The 22,033-nt window shown below is 38.2% G+C and overlaps 1 protein-coding gene across 3 annotated transcripts in view; it reads left to right on the top strand.

Annotated features, from left to right (window-relative positions):
• DIS3L2 (DIS3 like 3'-5' exoribonuclease 2) overlaps window positions 1-22,033 on the top strand; it is a 364,225-nt gene that overhangs the window by 108,536 nt on the left and 233,656 nt on the right. For 2 of the 3 annotated variants that reach the window (XM_065930351.1, XM_065930349.1), the window contains exon 6: window positions 6,481-6,715. In XM_065930351.1, coding sequence (XP_065786423.1) covers window positions 6,481-6,715 — 235 coding nt within the window. Of the gene's footprint in view, window positions 1-6,223; window positions 6,359-6,480; window positions 6,716-22,033 lie in introns of those variants that run through there. The other variant, XM_065930352.1, reaches the window with a different exon arrangement.

The following is a 22,033-nucleotide window of genomic DNA, read 5'->3' as shown; positions in this document are numbered from 1 at the left end:
GTAAAACTCCATCCCCATCAGCATTTAGCAACCATTGATATCATTTTTGGCATCCATTCTGTCAATAGGGATAGCAGAAAGGTGTAAATGAATGTCTTTCCTTCCTTCTTAATTAGCTGAAATTCTTCTGTAAAGAAGCACTGTACCTCATCAGCTGTTTGGTTAGCCTGAGGTACAATTCGTACAGGAAAGGTAGGATGAATGTTTAGAATTTCCTATGATTGACTAGAGACACCTCTTTCATGATGATTTCTGAGTCCTTTTGATGAAACTCCAGTAGCCTGTAAGTGCTTCCTTGTTTTTCCCATATGACAAGATCGTCCAGGTTCATCTTGCTGATTCCTTTTCTAGACTTGAATTAGCCATTTCTCTAAGGAGTTGCACAGCCCGCACTCTTAACCAGCATATGGTATGGAAGGGTTTTAGAGTGCCTTTTGTATCCTATGACCTTAAGGTGATCTTTTCCCCTCATAACATTTATTCTAATGTGTACTGTGATAATAAAAATAGAATGAAAATACTTAAAAAATGCAGTGTATTGATTTATATTTTAACTACACAGTTTTGAATGACTTGATTTATATGTTAAACACTACTACCTTAACAGCATTTTCTGCTTTACTAACTCAAAATTGAAATTAGTGCCTAAAACACTAATTCTTGAGTATAGCTAATCTAAACCATGGAGATTATCACAAAATCAGAACTGGGTTGATTTTGAAATGTGCTTTTCAGTTAAGCTTGCTGTACTCTGGTTATTGTTTCCCACTGGGCTCTTCTTCCCATTTATTCTTCTTGAACTTAGCGTGTATAAGCCAAAGCATAATTCTTCATATGTAGGTAGGCAGAATCATGGTGGTTGCAGGATTCTTTTTATAGATTACTCACACATGTATACACCCATACAAAGACTACCATTCAGTGTGGCATAGTTAAGCCTTCACACTGTATAAAGTCCATATTCTGGTTACTCCTCTAATATTTTCTCCATTGTCTGTGGGAACCAAATCCTTTGTGGAAACCATTAGGAGCAGAAATAAAAACATAATAGAACATAATTCAGGTATGACCTAAATCAAATCCCTTATGATTATACAGTGGAAGTGAGAAATAGATTTAAGGGACTAGATCTGATAGAGTGCCTGGTGAACTATGGACAGAGGTTCATGACATTGTACAGGAGACAGGGATCAAGACCATCCCCAGGAAAAAGAAATGCAAAAAGGCAAAATGGCTGTCAAAGGAGGCCTTACAAATAGCTGTGAAAAGAAGAGAAGTGAAAAGCAAAGGAGAAAAGAAAAGATATACCCATTTGAATGCAGAGTTTCAAAGAATAGAAAGGAGAGATAAGAAAGCCTTTCTCAGTGATCAATGCAAAGAAATAGAGGAAAACAATAGAGTGTGAAAGACTAGAGATCTCTTCAAGAAAATTAGAGATACCAAGGGAACATTTCATGCAAAGATGGGCTCAATAAAGGACAGAAATGGTATGACCCTGACAGAAGCAGAAGATATTAAGAAGAGGTGGCAAGAATACACAGAAGAAGTGTACAAAAAAGATCTTCACGACCCAGTTAATCATGATAGTGTGATCACTCACGCTCATGTAGAGCCAGACATCCTGGAATGTGAAGTCAAGTGGGCCTTAGGAAGCATCACTACAAACAAAGCTAGTGGACGTGATGGAATTCCAATTGAGCTATTTCAAATCCTTAAAGATGATGCTGTAAAAGTGCTGCACTCAATATGTCAGGAAATTTGGAACACTCAGCAGTGGCCACAGGACTGGAAAAGGTCAGTTTTCATTCCAATCCCAAAGAAAGGCAATGCCAAAGAATGCTCAAACTACCACACAATTGCACTCATCTCACACGCTAGTAAAGTACTGCTCAAAATTCTCCAAGCCAGGCTTCAGCAATACGTGAACCATGAACTTCCAGATGTTCAAACTGGTTTTAGAAAAGGCAGAGGAACCAGAGATCAAATTGCCAACATCTGCTGGATCATCGAAAAAGCAAGAGAGTTCCAGAAAAGCATCGATTTCTGCTTTCTTGACTCGGCCAAAGCCTTTGACTGTGTGGATCACAATAAACTGTGGAAAATTCTGAAGGAGATGGGCATACCAGACCACCTGACCTGCCTCTTGAGAAACCTGTATGCAGGTCAGGAAGCAACAGTTAGAAATGGACATGGAACAACAGACTGGTTCCAAATAGGAAAAGGAGTACGTCAAGGCTGTATATTGTCACCCTGCTTATTTAACTTATATGCAGAGTACATCATGAGAAACGCTGGGCTGGATGAAGCACAAGCTGGAATCAAGATTGCCAGAAGAAATATCAATAATCTCAGATATGCAGATGACACCACCCTTATGGCAGAAAGTGAAGAGGAACTAAAAGCCTCATGATGAAAATGAAAGAGAGTGAAAAAGTGGCTTAAAGCTCAGCATTCAGAAAACTAAGATCATGGCATCTGGTCCCATCAATTCATCGCAAATAGATGGGGAAACAGTGGCTGACTTTATTTTTTTTTGGCTCCCAAATCACTGCAGATGGTGATTGCAGCCATGAAATTAAAAAGATGCTTACTCCTTGGAAGGAAAGTTATGACCAACCTAGATAGCATATTAAAAAGCAGAGACATTACTTTGCCACAGGGGTCTGTCTAGTCAAGGCTATGGTTTTTCCAGTAGTCATGTATGGATGTGAGAGTTGGACTGTAAAGAAAGGTAAGCACCGAAGAATTGATGCTTTTGAAGTGTGGTGTTGGAGAAGACTCTTGAGAGTCCCTTGGACTGCAAGGAGATCCAACCAGTCCATCCTAAAGGAGATCAGTCCTGAATATTCATTGGAAGGACTGCTGTTGAAGCTGAAACTAATACTTTTTCCACCTGATGTGAAGAGCTGACTCATTTGAAAAGACCCTGATGCTGGGCAAGATTAAGGGGAGGAGGAGAAGGGGATGGACAGAGGATGAGATGGTTGGATGGCCTCACCAACTCAATGGACCTGAGTTTGGGTGGGCTCTGGGAGTTGGTGATGGACCTGGCGTGCTGAAACTCATGGGGTTTCAAAGAGTCGGACATGACTGAGTGACTGAACTGAACTGAACTGAAAGGCCTGGTACCTTTGTTTAACATCTTTCCAGAAAACTGCATTTTACCTTATAGTTTAACTCTGGCATGTCAGTTGTCTCTCACCCCTGCCCTTAGCACTCCTTTCTCTGAGATGAAGTATGTGATGGATGACTCACATACTGTAGAAAAGAACAGTAGACCAGTGATTGTGTTGTAGCCACCATGCTTTAGTCACAGGGTACACATGCGAACCTCCTGCCTATGTTTTGGGCTGTTCTGACAGTGCCTGAGGTTGTGTTAATTCTGAGGACCATCAGGGGCAGATCTTCCTAAATGTTATTGAACTTGCTGGGCACATTTAAGGAAATTGGGTGAGTTTGCTGATTTGAGAGATGACAGGTTCTTTTTCTTCTCTAATTTGTTAGTGAGTACTGTCTTTTGAACGATATGCTCTGGGTCATGTGTGCAACCAGTACTTATGTATCAAGGTGAAGTGCACGTAGAAAAGAACTGGTTTTGTAAAGTATGTATTAATTTAAAACTTAGCTGTTGCTTCACTCTTATATGTTCTCATACAGTAAAGGGCCTGAGGGGTATCTCTTTAGCAAGTTCTGACTTAGTCCATTGAGCTTTTCTCTCTTTTTTTTTTTTTACTATCAAAGAGAAAAAGTCTTGTTTGTTTGGAAATAATGAACAAACATGCAAATAATGAACAAATTAATGAATGACCAAGTGAATCTGACAAGAGTCAAAACAAGGCAAGAGTTGAAAGAAAATTGTATTAAATATATTCAGAAATTGGAAATCAAGTTTTCAAAAGATTTTATTAAAAGGCACCATTTTGCTCAGAGAAATTCACCATTTCTTACAATTATTTCTATTATGACGTTTTCATGAAATCAAATATTTTAAAAATTTGGGAATATATTTTTAGATTCTATATTTTGATGGTGTGAATATCTTTGGAATATTTTATTTTGAATTTTTGGGTGGATATTATAGTATTCTTTGTCTGGGGACAGTTGTGTTAATTGGAATCTGTGACATTATAATATTCGGAAAGAGATTTCTTTTGATAGCTTTTTCTACCTGTATAAAATGAGTATCTTTCATTAAGTGTGATCTTTTTGTGATCTAATTTGAACATTAATCTGGTTTGTTGAAAGCGTTTAATTTGAAACTTCAAAGTTAAACTCAGAAAAATATTCAGTTCAGTCGCTCAGTTGTGTCTGACTGTGTGACCCCATGGACTGCAGTACACCAGGCCTCCCTGTCCATCACCAACTCCCAGAACTTGCTCAAACTCATGTCCATTGAATCGGTGATGCCATCCAACCATCTCATCCTCTGTCATCCCCTTCTTCTCCTGTCTTCAATCTTTCCCAGCATCAGGGTCTTTTCCAATGAGTCAGTTCTCTGCATCAGGTGGCCAAAGTATTGGAGTTTCAGCTTCAGCATCTGTCCTTCCAGTGAATATTCAGGACTGATTTCCTTTGGGATTGACTGGTTTGATCTCCTTGTTGTCCAAGGGACTCTCAAGAGTCTTCTCCAACACCACAGTTCAAAAACATCAATTCTTTGGCGCTCAGCTTCCTTTATGGTCCAACTCTCACATCCATACATGAGTACTGGGAAAACCATAGCTTTTACCAGATGGACCTTTGTTGGTAAAGTCATGTCTCTGCTAGACAGTAATATGCTCTCTATGTTGGTTATAGCTTTACTTCCAAGGAGCAAGAGTCTTTTAATTTCATGGCTGCAGTCATCATCTGCAGTGATTTTGGAGCCCAAGAAAATAAAGTCTGTCACTGTTTCCATTGTTTCCCCATCTATTTGCCATGAAGTGATTAGACCTCTCAATTATAGACACGCAGGGAAACCACTAGAAGCTCTCTCACTTCATTCAGGTCTCTGCTCAAATATCGCTTCATCCAGGAGGCATCCACCCTAACCACCCTACTGGTAGACCAGCCTCAGTCTCCAGTGTGTATGTATGCTTTTTCATTAGCACTTATCACTATTAAACTTTTGGCTGTTTACACTGCTGCATCCTTCCCACTTAGAATAGTGCCTGGCACCATGAAAGGTATTCCATAATAATTTGTTGAATGAGTAAATTGTTTACCATCTGTCTCCCCAATAGAATTCAGGCCCCAGAAGGATGCCTGGCACAAGTGTGGCCTTCTAGCATGTGCTTGAAAGAATGAAATGAATGTAATACCAATAGTATTCAAATTCATATATATGTGTGTGTGTGTATATATACACATGCTGAGCAGCATATATATATATGCTCAGTCGCTTCAGTCGTGTCCGACTCTTTGCAACTTGATGGACTGCTGCCTGCCAGACTCCTCTGTCTGTGGGATTCTCTAGGCAAGAATACTGGAGTGGGTTGCTTCATATATATATATATGTATACATATATATATTATCACATCTTGATTATATATTTAAATTGCACATAGATTTCTCATCCAGAAATAGATTGTTGGAAGGATGTAGTCTCTAAGTGAAGTCTAGAACCAACACAGTCTGCTGTCTTTTTTGCTAATGTGGATGAGCAGATTTACGTATAGGGTCACCCTTTTTTCAGTGGCTAAATAACATTGGTATATGTTAATATCATGCCAGTAGAGATCAAAGGGTATTGTCATATGAGTATCACGTGACTAACTTGTTGAATGGATTAGTAGTGAATTCTTTTCTATTTGCTTCATTTTTTAAAGTTGAAAAAGTTTGACATATTGTATAGTACTCATTCTTATTTCTAGTGTAAATGTCTGTTAGTTGTGTGCTGTCTGTGCTGATCTCAGGTCTCAAAATGGAGAATTAAGGGTTTATATATATATATTTTTTCTTTTCATTTATTTTTATTAGTTGGAGGCTAATTACTTTACAATATTGTAGTGGTTTTTGTCATACATTGACATGAATCAGCCATGGGTTTATATTTTTTCTGAGAACATTTTATAAGCTCTTGTTCACATTGAATTTTGTTTCTGTTTCATTTTACGTTCTTGTGGTTTCATTTGGGAATGCAGTGACATACTGTGTTGAGTTCTTCTATCATTTCTCAACATCCTGGTTGGTCCCATGTGATGAACCCTTGTGAAGCAGGGTGGTACTTCTGGTATTCAGGTCCTTTGTGGGAGAGGGGATGAAAGTATAAAAACTGAGAAGTGGATACAGCACTAATCTTGGGCATATTGAAGAGCTGGGTTGATCATAAGGCAGTCTGCACATCTGGAAAATAAAGATTCTTTTTCAAACTACATGGTGAGTATCTACTGCTTTTGAATGTGCATTTTTTCCTTAGGAAAGAAGAATGAAAACAGAAGAATCTGCACTTTCCCTTTTTCTCCTCAAGTGATTTAGCAGAACATTTCAATTTTCTTCAGGTAATTAAACTGGAGAGCAATGACAAGGAAACAGAAGGTGCCTATGAGTCTGATCTCCCCGAGGAGCTCTGTGGAAGCCAGCTTCCGCAACAGTCCCTGAAAAGCTATAATGACAGTCCTGATGTCATTATAGAGGCGCAGTTTGATGACAGCGACTCAGAAGATGGACATGGCAACATTCAAAATGCTCTGGTTGATGGTGTTAAGAACCTCTCAGTTTGTGTTCAGGAAAAAGGTGAGTACAGGACTGCTTTCTGACATTTTATTTTGGTAGATTGTTTTAAGTATTGAAATTCTTTCTGTGCTACAGAATTCATCACAGAGTACAATTGATGTCTTTCCAGTTTCTAACCTGTGGCAGCTTTTAGGAAAGGGGGATCTTTGACAGACTTCCAGCTGCTGTTTATGAAGCAGGGACAAGCTGCTGCTGTTTGGTTTGTGTGGTCAGTGGTTGCCGTTGTCACGTCCTAGTGGGCTTTGCATTGTGTTGATAGCTCACCTTGACATTCCTGTGATGAGTCCAGTCCCACCCAGTGGTTGATGGGAACAGAATTAAACCAATCATTAAATCCTTCCCCCCAAAAAGCACTTCATTTTACCCTAGAATTTGCTTTAATTTTAACTCAGAACATTTTGTCCTTAGTGGTGGGAATGAAAAATGAAAAGTGTTTGCAAGTGAAAATGTTAGTCACTCAGTTGTTTCCGACTCTTGCAACCCCATGGACTATAGCCTGCCAGGTTTCTCTGTCCTTGGAATTCTTCAGGCAAGAATACTGGAGTGAGTAGCCATTCCCTTCTCCAGGGGATCTTCCCAACCTGAGTCTCCTGCATTGCAGGGAGATTCTTTACCATCTGAGCCACCAGGGAAGCCCAGTGGTGGGAATGGATCACCTTACATGTGATAAGTAGATGATCCTTACAGTGTTTTGATTGTAAACCTTTAAAAAAACCAGTCTTATTTTCTCTGATCAAAATTTAAACCCTGGATGCTGAAAAAGCAATTGCAGACATTTAGGGGAGGAGCTGTGACCAAAGGCCCTACCTGAGTGCACTCTGAGAAACTTAAGGGAAAGGAGCAAAAATTGGAATATTTCAATGAATAGATTTCTAGAAGGTTTTAAGTACAGGGAATATGTTTTCTAGCCAGATTGAGTTTTATATATGTCATGAAATGGAAAAAATTGACCTGGCTAAGCCAACTAGATTATGAGGTTTTTTTAATCAGGAAGAAGTTTCTGGCACAGCCCCCATGAAAGGCTGGAAGAAATGCCAGAAGATTACTAAAGGAGGATGTTGAGCAGACACACTGTGATAGAGACTGGTGAGCACAGTTCTCTGACTCCTGAAGAGAGTTGGAGGTGATTTCAGGAAGTGACTGCATATAAGGGTCGCCCTGTGTCTCCACTGCTAATGAGGGAGTGATCTGGGGCAGTGAGCATTTTCTCAAAGCGTGTGTTATGTTCTGGTGCCAAGTGCTGCTCATTCAGAAGGACTCTTCAGCTTTGATATTCTGTCTGAATGAGGAGGCCACTGCTTCACTGCCCCACCAGGTGTGCTGACCTGAGGACACCCAGGTTCTTTTTGTTTTTTTGGCCTGTTTATAGACAACTTTAGACAACAGTGGTTTCACTGTTCACGGTCCAGCCAATTTCATTTGGATGTTATTCCTTGAAAATTCATTCTGATGTTTCTTCTTTTTTCTTTTAAAAATAGTTGGATTCTGTGACCCTCTTTTGAGAGTACATGTGTATCATAATGGCATCAATACTGTGAGTCATGTCTTTTCTGTGAGAAGACTCTAAATAGTTAAATCATTTACCAACAAGGTCACCGAGAAAGAGAGATGCTTGAAGGACAAAGCCAAGGGGAGAAGTACTTTGGAACTGATGGGGTAATTATCCCAAAACTACTTTGTGGAATCCTTGCTCAGGTGATTGAAGTTGGCAGTCCTCAGTAGCTTCTTTTCCCCAGGCTCCAAGTTGAAGGGTTAAGATGCCTCAGTTTCTCATTAGTGGTTGGTACCAATACAAGGGCAAGGAAATATTGATGGATGGAAATGATGGCAGAATTGATGCCTGGGGTGGATATTAGTAATTTACTTTGATCTTTGTTTGGGAAATTCTGATGCCAGACCTACTCTTGATTTGTCATCTATTCCCTCCATCTCTGTTGCAAGTAAGTATCATCGAATGTTTTGCAAGTCCACTGTATGCAGTGTTTTCCTTACTCTTTTTATGGTCTTCCTATCCTACTGTTATTTATATTGCTTCCTTACTGGCCCTGACTGAGGGAACAGCCTTAATCCTTCCCTCAGTATCTGGTACCAATTTCTCTTTCCTGCTAGCCTCTAAATAGAGAGTTGGTGAAACCGCATGGCTGTTTCTCATTTCTTGCCCTCTTGATATTTAGGAAAATTGCAATTTGCTGTTTTAAAAATCATGGTGTTTTTAGAATATTTCAACCAGCTTCTCTTCTCTGGATAATATAAAATCTGGTTACAGTTAGGATGTTAGTGCTTTTTGCACCATTTAAGGGTTTGAAATTTGTTATAGAAACAAACCATAACCTTAAGAACATCATAAACTTTTCCTATGACTTCTAGAAAGGTTCTTTGCTTTGTCTTCTAGTTACAGATGGATTATTAATCCCAATTCACACTTATGTGCAGAAGAGGAATTTTTATTTATTTTTGTTTTAATATCTTTTTTTAAACCTGAAGCAAATGCTATATATTACAGTATGCATTATATATCCCTCTTTGCCCAGGAAGCACTCATATCTTTACTGTAACTACCAATTTCTCTGTTAAGTGAGCAAGTAACCTCAGCTGTCTGCAGCAAGTACTTGCCATTGCATTCAGAGAAAAGTTTCTCTGAGCATCTCAGACCTACACAGTAGTTTCTTCTAGGAAGACAGCATGGATCTGGATCACCCTCAGCCCCCTGAGAGAGAACGGGCCAAAGACCTGGGTCCCTTTTCTAGGTCCAGCTCCACAGCCTCTCAAGGCTAAACTTTTACCACTTTCTAGGCAGTGGCACCATCAGCACAGGAAATAGCCGTCTGGTCGAGACCAGGACAACCTCAATAAATAACCTTTGGTATCAAGTATTTGAGTAACAGTCACCTGATTAGCCAATTCCTAAGGAGAAAAAAAGTCATGACTGAGTGGTGCAGTAGCTCTTTATCATTCATCTTTGGGAACTTTAAGAAGAGTTTTGAATCTTGGCAATGGTGACTTAATCGGGCTGTGACATACTTTTCCTGTTCTCTACCTTAGTAGGGTCTGTCAGAGATCTTGTTCAGTTTCCTGGTCTGGAAGTAGGCTTCTGCAAGTACCCTGAGGGCTGAACATGAGTTTGAATGTAGAGTTGGTGACACTTCCAGTTCTCTCTTTTTGTCTCTGGCCACCTTTAGCTCTTTCTTGAAGGGAGAATCCACAGGGAATCCTTGTCCCTTTATGGGGTTTGACTCAATCTGTTACTCCTCCTCCTGGGGCCTGCTCAGGTCAACCTCAGGAGTCAGGAAGAGCCCTTTTTTTCACACTTAAAATTCATCCCCTTCCAATGACAGCCCTGTTCAGTGTCTAGGTTTAAATTGTCTTTCCTTTGATAAAAAGTAACTATATTTCCCTTTGGCTGAGAAAAGCAGGTCTGTATGATACTTGGGGTTACTGAAATCCCAAGATTCCTAACTGTTTGGAAACCCTTCTTTCCTTCACAGAGAGGAATGGTTGGTCTAGCATAGGATTTGGGTTTTAGGTAGACATTGTAGGTCCTGACCATCTGTCTCTGCCTGAATCACACATGATACGAATGCAATGCCCACTTAGTCTGAAAAGCAGGGAAGCAAAAATTCCCACTGTATCCTTCTAGCATAGGTTTGGACAAGGCTTTGCTCTCTCTTTCTTTTTAATGACACTTTAAAACACTGGCACAAAACATTGTCCAAACATTAAATAAATGGCAATTTTCCATCAACCACAATTTTTGACTGAGTGGGCAACCATTCCTCCCTGTGAAGTCCTCAAAAGAAATATATGAACCAAGGATAAAGCAATGCAGAGGAGCACTTCTTTATTAACTAAGGTTTTGACCAAGGCAGAGTGATTATACCAGTCTATACTTTCACCAGCAATTCATGAGGCTTTAAAAAAATTTTTTATTTTATTGGAGTATAGTTGATTTATAATGGTATATTAGTTTCTGCTATATAGTGAAGTGATTCAGTTATGCACATACACATATATATGTGTATGTATATATATATTCTTTTTTCATATTCTTTTCCATTGTGGCTTATTACAGGATATTGAATATAGTTCCCTGTGCAGTATCGTAGGACCTTGTTGTTTATCCATTCTATAGAAAATAGTTTGCATCTGCTAATCCCAAACTCCCAGTTCTTCCCTCTTCCACCCCACCTCCCCCTTGGCAACCACAGATATCTTCTTTATATCTGTGAGTCTGTTTTGTGGAAGTTTATTTATGTCATATTTTAGAGTCCACATATAAGTGTTATCATATTGTATTTGTCTCTCTTTTTCTGATTTACTTCACTAGTATGATAATCTTTAGGTCCATTGATGTTGCTGCAAATGGCATTATTTTACTCTTTTTAAAAAAAATATTTATTTTTTAATTGAAGGGTACTTGCTTTACAGAATTTTGTTGTTTGCTGTCAAACATCAACATGGATTAGCCATAGGTATACATATGTCCCCTCCCTACTTCACTCTTTTGTAGTGGCTGAGTAGTATTCCAGTGTGTGTGTGTGTGTGTGTGCACACGATGTCTTCTTTATGCGTTCATCTGTCGATGGACCTGTCTTCCTATGTCTTGGCTTTGTAAATAGTGCTGCTGTGACCAATAGAGGAACGTGTATCTTTTTGAATTATGGTTTTGTCTGGATATGTGGTCAGAAATGGGATTGCTTGATCATATGGCAACTCTGTTTTTAGTTTCTTAAGGAACCTGCATACTGTTTTCCATAGTGACTGCTTTAATTTACATTCCCACCAACAGCGTAGGAGGGTTCCCTTTTCTCCACACCTATGAGGCGTCTTCTGTTTTCTTGCTCCTGCCAACAGTTTTCAAGTTTTTATCCTCTAGAGATTAAGTTCTGTAAATTGTCTTTTCATATTGTTTGCCCATTGTTCCATCAGAGTTAGTGTTCTATCACTGATTTGCAGGAATTTCTTGTCTATTCTCTATAATAATCCCTTTTCCATTTTAGGCTTTGCAAACAACTTCTGGTTTTCTGTCCTTTAGTCATTCATCTATTAACTTTATTGTGTTTTCATTGAACAAAATTTCTTAATTTTACTGCAGTAAAATTAATCAAATACTTTATAGTTCTTTTAGTTTTTCCCTGTGCTGAGGTCACATATCCCACATAACCTTTATTAACTCCATGGTGTTAACCTTTTGCTGAACTTTATGAAGCTAATTGTTTACTGATTGAGAGTATTATTTGGTTTTCCTCCTTTAAATCTATTTTTGTTGTTGAACCATCCTTGAATTCCTGGGATGAATCCTACTTAATCCTGATATATTTTTAAATATAATACTAGATTTACTTAGGTAATATATAGTGTAGGGTTTTTTGTGTTATGTTAAATGGCCCTATCATTTTCTTATCATTATCTGGTTTTTAGAGTCAAGATTATGTTAGCTCATGAAGTGTCCTGATCAGTTTTTGACTGTTTACTATTTTCCTGGAACAGCTTGTATAAGAGAGGAATTAAGTGTTCCTTAGAATTTGGTAGAACTCATTGTAAAATTGTCTGCACCTGCTGTTTTTCAGAAGGCGAGATCTTTGCTCTTTCAGTCTCGTTTATACTGATTGGTCTGCTTAATCTCTCTATTTTTGGTGCCAATTCTGGTATAATTTAAGGGGAATTTATCCATTTGAATTTATGAGCACATAGATATTTCTAATACTCATTGAAAGTGAAAGTTGCTCAGTCCTGTCTGACTCTTCATGACCCCAAGGACTATACAGTCCATGGAATTCTCCAGAGCAGAATCCTGGAGTGGGTAGCTGTCCCCTTCTCCAAGGGATCTTGCCAACCCAGGGATTGAACCCAGGTCTCCTGCATTGCAGGGGGTTTCTTTACCAGCTGAGCCACCAGGGAAGCCCAAGAATACTGGAGTGGGTAGTCTATCCCTTCTCCAGGGAATCTTCTTGACCCAGGAATCAAACCAGGGTCTCCTGCATTGCTGGCGGATTCTTTACCAGCTGAGCTACCAGGGAAGCCCATTAATATTCTTTAATTGTTAAAAAATTTCCTTGTATCTGTATTTTTGCCTCCCTTTTCATTCTGTAGTTTAATTGTTTGACCCTTCTCTCTTTTTTCTTAACTCTTGCTTGCCAAAGATCCATCTTATTAATTGTGTTGCTAATCCTGTTCGTGACACCAGTTGTCTTGCAGTTCACACCTTGCACACCGTTCGCTGAGCCCATGGTAGGCAAGTTGTGAGCTAAGAGGCTGGAAGGAGACTCAAGGAACTGTAGGAACTGCAGACATGTTTGTTCTCTCCTGGCTGGCATGGCAGCCATAACACAGCCTCTCTCCTGGCTGACGCAGCAGCTGTAGCAGCAGCCACAACATAACCATAACATAATAATAACGAAGCCATAACATAACCTCATATAACACAGCCATGATGTTGCTCCAGTGAAGCCCTGATGCAGTTCATACTGACGTTCCACACGAAGTAGCCCATGACCAGGTGAGTACCTTGTGATGTGCATGTACAGTGCTATAAGTAATCTCAGCCATTACACAACTGTGCAAAGTCGTTGTTTACAGAACATGGGGTGAGAAAGCCTGACTGGCACCATCTTGTTAATTTACCCACATTAATCTTTTCAAGGAGCATGATTTTTGGTTGTGTTATTCTTCTGTTTATTGTTAATGGGATGTTGTTCTTTGTATCATTGATATTTACCCTTATCATAGTTATTTAATTCCTTATTTGGGAGGGTTTCCTTTTTTGCCCTTTTCCCAACTTCTTTTTTTAAAAATTCTTTTTATTTAGTTAATTTATTTGGCTGTACCAGGTCTTAGTTGCAGCATGTGGGATCTAGTTCCCTGACCTGAGATTGAACCCGGCCCTTTGCATTGGGAGCACAAAGTCTTAGCCAACGGACCACCAGGAAAGTCCCTTCCCAACTTCCTCAGTTCAATAAGTCTTTGAAGCTCTTCTTGTTTCCTTTGAAATACTTTTAAAGCTATAAATTTCCCTCTGAGTACTACTTTTGCCATATCTAGGATACACCTGGATATATTTTTGTATATATACTAACCATATATGTAGTTACAAATAATAATCACTGATATTTATTGAGCATTAGCTATGTGCTAGGACCTAAATACTTTATAATTAGTGATTATAATAGATTTCTATATATAAAATCTCGTATTCTGTAACATTACTGAATTCATTTGTCACCGTTGGATGTGATGTTAGCTGAGAGTTTGTCATAAATGGCCTTTATTGTATTGATATATATTCTTTCTCTATTAACTTTGATGAGAATTTTTATCATGAATGGATAAGGAATTTTGTCAACTGCTTTTTCTGTGTCTATTAAGATGATCATGTGATTTTTATCCTGTTTGTTAATGTATCGCATTGACTGATTTGCAGATATTGAACCATTCTTGTGTCTCTAGAATACATCCCACTTGATTATGGTGTATGATCCTTTTATATATTGCTGGATTTGGTTTGCTAATATTTTGTTGAGAATTTTTGCATCTATGTTCTTTCCAGATATTGGCTTGTAGGGTTTTTTTTGTCATGTCTTTGGTTTTGATATCAGGGTAATGGTGGTTTCATGGGGGTAATCTGTCCTCTTCACTTTCTTTAGAGTAGTTTTAGAAGGATATGTATTAGCACTTCTTTATATGTTTGGTAGAATTCCCTTGTGAAGCCATACAGTCCTGGACGTTTGTTAGCTGGGAATTTTTTAAATTACAAATGCAGTTTCACTACTAGTAATCAGTGTGTTCAAATTGTTTCTTCTTGATTTAGTCTTGGCAGTTTGTATGTTTCTGGAAATTTGTCCATTTCTTCTAGGTAATCTAACTCGTTAGTGTATAAGTGTTTGTAGTATTTCCTTATGATTTTTTTTTTTTTTGTATCTCTGTGGTATTGGTTGTTATTTTTCCTCTTTCATTTCTAATTTTGTTTGAGTTCTCATTTCTTCTTGGTGGGTCTGGTTAGAAGGTTATCAATTTTGTTTATTTATTTATTTTTTTTAAAAAAAGACAGCTCTTGGTTTAATTGATCTTTTCTGTTGTTTTTTCATCTCTATTTTATATCCTCTGTGATCTTTATTATTTCTTTACCACTGCTGACTTTGGGTTTTGTTTGTTCTTCTTTTTAGATGGTAGGTTAGATTGTTTATTTGAGATTTTCTTGTTTCTTGAGGAAGGCCTGTATTACTATAAACTTCCCTCTGAGAACTGATTTTGCTGCATCCAATAGAGTTTGGAAAATTGTTTCCAGTTTCATTTGTCTTGAGGTATTTTCTGACTTCCCCGTTGACCCATTGGTTTTTTAGTAACATGTTGTTTAGTCTTTACATGTTTGTTCTTTGCCCATTTTTCTTTCTGTAATTGACTTCTAGTTTCATACTGTTGTGGTTGGAAAAAGTGCTTAATATAATTTCTATCCTCTTAAATTTGTTGAGACTTGTTTTGTGGTGTAGCATGTGATTTATCCTGGAGAGTGTTCCTTGTGTTCTTGAAAAGAATGTGTATTCTGCTGCAATTCATTCTCATTTTCTCATGTCTGTAATGTAAGGATCAGTAAGCTTAACTGGCCCCACAGGCCAAACTCATTTATGTATTTTCTACATCCACTTCCAGGCTACAAAAAGAGTTGAGTAGTTGTGATACAGAAGTCTGTCTCTGGGCATCCCACAAAGCTGGAAATACTTACAACTTATTTAAACCCGTAATTCTCAGGTTATTTGGTTTCAGGACACTTCTGTTTTCTTAAGAATTACTGAAGACTCCAAGGTGCTCTTGTGTTTGTAGGTTATATCTATCAATATCTCTGCATTTAAAATGAAAACTAAGAAAGCTTTAAAATAGTGCAAAATAAGTGTACTTGCTTCTACAAGTACACAAGTCTACATTTAAGAAAAACTTCAGATTTTTTATTTTTTACTTTTTTTCAGATTTTAAAATAGTGATTTAAAATTGGGTATTAGTGAGGTTAATAAGATTATAGTAGATAAAACAACAGTCAAAATTCAGAGGCAAAAAATGGAATTAACATCTAAAATGTGCTTGTTTATACTTTAAATTGATTATCTTAGAAAATTCTAGAAAACACAAGATACATCAGCACACATTCCAGTAGGCATTAGAGCAGGGGGTAGCAAAGGTATCCTGTAAAGGGCCGCATTGTAAGTATTTCCAGCTTTGTGAGATACCCAGAGACAGACTTCTGTGTCACACTACTTACCTCTTTTCGTAGCCTGAAAGTGGATGTAGAGAATACGTAAATGAGTGGACATGAAGTGGGTTTGACCTGTGGGGCCAGTTTAGCTTACTGATCCTTATTTTACAGACATGCGAAAATGAGAGTGAAAGAGACAAATAATGTCTTAGTATTATTATGAAGAGTCTTGACTTTGTGAATCCTTTGGCAGGATCTCAGACCACACTTGTAGAACCACTGGCTTAAGCTATTGAAATTGATAGTTGATGCTGAACAAGACTTTAGTGAATGTTTTAATTATATATGGTTAGGAAATCCGGCACAGCTTCAGTTCCTGTTTCTTGTGGTTATTGGATTGGTTTTTTGTCCATGTATTGGTACTTAAAATGATTTGGATAAAAATTTATTGCCTCAATCCTTTTGTTCAATTGTGTGGTCTTTTTGGGGGACTGTTTGTGCCCCGTTTTGACTATACCATGATCTGTATATGTCTTGGTTTATCAAACCTATTCAGAGTGTGAATTGCAGAATCTTTACATCCTCTTAATATGTTTAATAGTTTATAGCATTATTGTACTTTAGAAAAACCAATGAGTATTTTGTGTTTTTTAGTATTAATTTGCAAGGAAATTTTTTCCAGCAATTTCCTGCATATAATCATTGATACAATAAGAAAGCTCTTGGTGTTGTTTTGTCTCTTTAAACTAGATACCTTAATGAATGCTCTTATATTTCCAATAATTTTCTCATTGGTGGTTTTGATTTTCTTTAAAACAATTTTATCTACAAATAATTTTGCCCTTACTGTTCTAATTTTGTGCTTTTCATTTATTACCTCATTGCGTTGGCCATTGCTTTAAGAATTGTATTACATAATGGTGGTGAATGCCTTCTTCCAGACTTTATTAGAAATGCTTCCAGTATTAAACCCTCAAGCACGGTGCTGGTTGTTGGCTTGAGACCTCGTTAACCAAGTGTCCTCTTTCTTTTTTACTTAAAGTTTATATGGGAATGGATATTGAATTTTTATTTTAAGTGCCTTTTGAGCTTCTTTCAAGATTTCATTTTCTCCCCTTTGGCTTGTTTACTTGATGATGTATATAACATTGAATAATTCTTACATCCCTCATACAGCTGTGACCCTCATTTGGTCATGGTGTATAGCATGTTTTAACATGTAACTCAATTCTGTTTGCTAATGTTTATTTTTGATTTTTGGATTTATAATAAAAGATGTGAGTTTCTTCTTATTAGGCAGTCTTTGTTGTGTTTTGGTGTGTGTGCGTATATGCTCAGTTGCTTAGTTGTGTCTGACTCTTTGTGACCCTATAGACTGCAGCCTGCCAGGCTTCTCTGTCTGTGGGATTTCCCAGGCAAGAATACTGGAATGGGTTGCCATTTCCTCTTCCAGGGAATTTTCTCCACCCAGGGAGTGAACCTACACCTCCTGCATTGGCAGGTGGATTCTTTACCACTGAACCACCTGGGTAACCCTGTGTCTTGGTATCAGACTTTGTTAACTTTTCGGGAAGAACTGGGAGCCTTTCTTTTTCTCACTGCTTTGGAGCTCTTAGAATAGCATTGAGAAGGATGAAGTGTTCCTGTTACTTGAACCATCTAAAGAACTGATGGTTGAAGCATGGATTAGGACTTTATCTGGCAGCTTTTTCCGTGTCTAATGATTATTTCTGTAGGATTTTCCCCTCTTCTTGTGTTAATGTTGATAATTTGTATTTTGCAGGAAAATTATATATTTTAGCACCTATTCTAATATTAATATTTTAGAATAGAGTTGTACAAAGTTTTTTTCAATTAATTTCCTCTGCATCTGTAATCAAACCTTTCAATTTGCCCCTAATTTTTAATTACACTAGTAAGTGACATATCTGTTTTTTAGTAGAGATTTATTTCTCCTATTTTTATTTATTGTCAGTAATCTCTACTTTTATCTATAGACATGTTAAGTCTGAGGTAGTTAGGTGTAGTTGGAAATGTAGGTTGAAGTTCATGTCATAGTTTGGGCTAGAAATGTAATTTAAAGAATCATCAGCATCTAGTTAGTTCCTTGAAGAATCCCTCCATTCTAAGAGTTTCTTTAAAGGACTAGCAGAGTACAGGGGCTTACCTGTTCTCTCCTGCCACCTGAGTTTCCCTCCTTGAAAGAAATAAATGTTATCACACTGCTCGCTGCCCTACAGACTCCATAAGAAACTCTTGTAGGTTTAAAAGTCTTCCGTGTGTGTGATAAAATATATATAGCACAAAATTTGCCTTTCTAATCATTTTAGAGTCCTACTAATTACATTCATGATGTTCAACAGCCCTTACTACTATCTAGTACTATCCCCACACTTTTTTAATCATGTTACACAGAAACTCTGTAACAGTTAAACAGTAACTGCCTGTTTAATCCACCCCAGCCTCTGCTAACCACTAATCTACTTCTTCTCTTTAAGTGGTCTATTCTTTTTTATTTTTTGGTCTGTTCTCGATATGTCATGTATAAGTGGAATCATACAATATATCTCCTTTTGTGTCTGGCTTATTTCATTTAGTCTGATGTCTTCAAGATTTATCTATGTTGTTGCATGTGTGAGAATATCATTCCTTTTCATGACTGAGGAGTATTTCATTATGTTGAATGCACATTTTGTTTATCCATTCATGTTAATGGACACTGTTTTGCTTATACCTTTTGGCTCTTGAATGGTGAATAATGCCGAAATGAACCTTGGTGTGCAAGTATCTAAGTGAAAGTGAAAGTGAAAGTCACTCAGTCGTATCTGACTCTTTGCGACCCCATGGACTATACAGTCCATGGAATTCTCCTGGCCAGGATACTAAGTGTATTGTAAAAATGAACATTGGTGTGCAAGTATCTGAGTACCTGTTTTCAGTTCAGTTGGAATTATATTCAGGAGTAGAATTGCTGTGTCATATTCTACTACCAGCATATACTACTACTATATTCAGTATACTGTCATATACTACTACCAGCATATTCCTCCGTCCATACGATTTTCCAGGCAAGAGTACTGGAGTGGGTTGCCATTTCCTTCTCCAGGAGATCTTCCCGACCCAGGGATTGAACCCAGGTCTCCTGCATTGTAGGCAGACGCTTTACCATCTGAGCCACCAGGGAAGTCACTACCAGCATATACTACTACTATATTCAGGAGTAGAATTGCTGGGTCATATTCTACTACCGCCCACATCACACTACATGCACTACCTACATCAGTTGTTTGAGAAATGTGGGTATTTTTTAAAGAATTTTAAAATCATTAAATACCTAGTGATTAGAAGGGTTAACAAAGATAGAAAACCATGAGGAATCTTGAAATAATAACAATTACATTTGTTCCTTATTGAAATATAACTGGAGCTTGTCCAGTTCTTTCTCTGGCTTGTTGTTTTCACTTTCTCCTCTTTTCATTTTTTATCAAGTCACTCCTACCTATTTTCTCTTTGATGTTTCATTGGACCTTGGAAATTGGTGCTTCAGAACATTTTTCTAGCATTACAAGTAGTTTATTTCATAGAATATACTCTGCTCCAATCCATTCCTTACAGCACCTAGGAATAGACATGCTTGTCAGCCATTTTGCTAGCACTTAAACACCAAATTATTGGAATGGAAATTTAAATAAAAGGAAATAATCTGTATTGAGTACAATTCATGCTGTTACCGAGAAACAGAAGTTCCCTGGCCTCTAGCAGTCAGTCTCTACGTGTGCCTGCCTTTCTCCCAAGTAGAGGTGAATGAAGACTTGAAGGTCTCTGGAGCCACCCACTGTCCCCTGGTTCTTTTAACATCTTTTGCGGTATTACATCCCTAATTCTCTTGCTTGACTTTTAGCTTTATACTTCCCTACCTGGATTACTTAATAGTCAACTTTTGGAGGGCTTACAGATCAACATCTTTGTGTGATGGTATCATTTTCTTCCTTTTTCCAGTCATCGTTAGAATCTTTCTTCCAAGTATGTCTACTTAAACCCCTCTCTGGTACTTTCCAGGTTAGGCAAGTCCATGCTAGTGACAAGAATCATATCTGTTTACAGTTATATTAGACATCATAAAATTTTGGACCTACTTGAGTCCTACAAGATCAGGAACTCTCCTTGACATGTGTTAGTCTACCCCAGGGGCTTCCCATGGAGCACTATTTCATGACAGTGAATGAAAATAGTTCATTTACTTCAAGTAAAGCGGCAAGGTCAACTTATTTTACCTTTGATACAAATGATACCAGCCTACCATGGTAATATAGACTTTTCTTGCTGATCAGAGGCTCTAATGAACAGTTGTATGCTTTTGATTAAGAAGTAGGATAACATTAATTTTTGATGCATTTAAGTTACTAAAAACACTTCAAAGTGTGAGATTTGAGGCAAAAGTTAATTAAAAATGTATTGTAAAAAATTCTGCTTTGATTAAAAGGTTAGAAACAACTGATCTAGTTCACCCCTTTTGTTTTACAGACGAGGAAACTGAGACTCAGAGAAGTTACTTGGCATGTCCAGTGTCCCACAGGAAGTTAGTGAGTTCATAAAAGAAAAACACCTTATACCTCTAATTACAACAGATAATTTCTCCAAATGGGTTACATTTTTTGAAGAGCACATCATGCCAAATCAGTTTAATTTCTTTCTACAAGAATTTGTTGAGCATTGTTCATTGCCCACCTAGAGCCTAATTCCCTCTTTCCCTTTTGTGTATATACCCAGATTTTCATCTGGACATCTGCTCTTTCCCCATATTCCTTGGACTTTGAGCTAAGTTGACCCCAACTGCTGAGTTCTGGTTGCCTTATACCAATTGGTTAAGTTGCTTGGTCACCTTATGCCAATAGGACTTTCTGTACTGTTCAGTACTGTCTCTAGTGACTTAGTCACATGTGGCTATTGAGCACTTGAGATATGTGACTGAGAACTGAATTTTTAATTATATTACTTTTAATTTATTAATAAATAGCTGAATGTGGTTTGTGACTACTGCGTTGGGCACATTGTAGTGTCATACCATTTCCCTTCTTGTAGGCACATGACCTAAGCTGTCTAATCAGACAGCTTAGAATTCTGGGATGTAAGTAGTGTCCTGATGGATGTGAACATGAAACACGTATCCCCAATTGGTACTGGAAGCTCTCCTATGACTTGCCAAGTGTTGTGGAGAGAAGAGTGAAGAAGCAGAAAAAACTCTGGGCCCCTACAACCATCACTGGGCTGAGCCCTGGATCAACTGACTTGAGGCCTGCCTTCCTTCTGAACTTCTAATTTCATTAGCCAGTGAGTCACCTTTGAGATATAAGCCAGTTTATGTGGAATGTTCTGTCATCTCAACTAAGCGCATTCAGACAGATACAGAGGGAACGACCAGGCAGGCATCCTGCCACTTCCTCGGTAAAGAAAGGTGAATGAAGAGTAAAATCCAGATGGTTGTCCTTGAGGTGAAATTATTCCATGAGAGGAGATAAAGGAACAGACACGTGTACTGGATCTATTCCCTATTCCCCTTCAATGGGAACTGCCTTTACTAAAGTGGTCAATATGCTCTGCCCTGTCCCCAGGACTTATTTGGATCCTGAGTGGCCATCTGACCTAAGTCACATCAATACATTGGCTGGCCAGGGACCCATTAGATTTTTTTTTTTCCACAGCTTGAGGACTCTAGGGAATAGCACAGGATGCATGGGGCGGGGGGTGGGGGGCAGTCTGGAGAGGAGGCTAGAAAAACAGGCTGTGGTGAACTTTCGTCCAGTTATCTGTGTTTGCTAAGAGATCTGGGTAATGGGAAGTCACCCAGCATTGTTAAGTAAAGGAGACTGATTGTTAGGAAGAGGGGAGAGATTGGGGCATGGCATTGGGACCAGTTAAGATGTTTGAAGACCTGACTGAGAGCAAAGGTAGCTGGCATGCAGGAGAAGGGATAGGGAGGCAAGATATTTTGGAACCAGAATTGACAAGAGTTCGATAGTAGATCTGATATGGGACATAAGGCAGAGGAACACTCAAGAATGTGACTAACTTGATATCTAATTTAGCAACTGCACAGGTGTTGACATCTTAAATGAGAAAAATAAGACCAGGTTTGA

Source organism: Muntiacus reevesi, chromosome 3 (assembly GCF_963930625.1).
Source record: "Muntiacus reevesi chromosome 3, mMunRee1.1, whole genome shotgun sequence".
In the NCBI taxonomy this organism is placed as follows: domain Eukaryota; kingdom Metazoa; phylum Chordata; class Mammalia; order Artiodactyla; family Cervidae; genus Muntiacus; species Muntiacus reevesi.
Note: the sequence above shows the minus strand (reverse complement) of the source record. Positions and strands in the feature narration are given on the sequence as shown.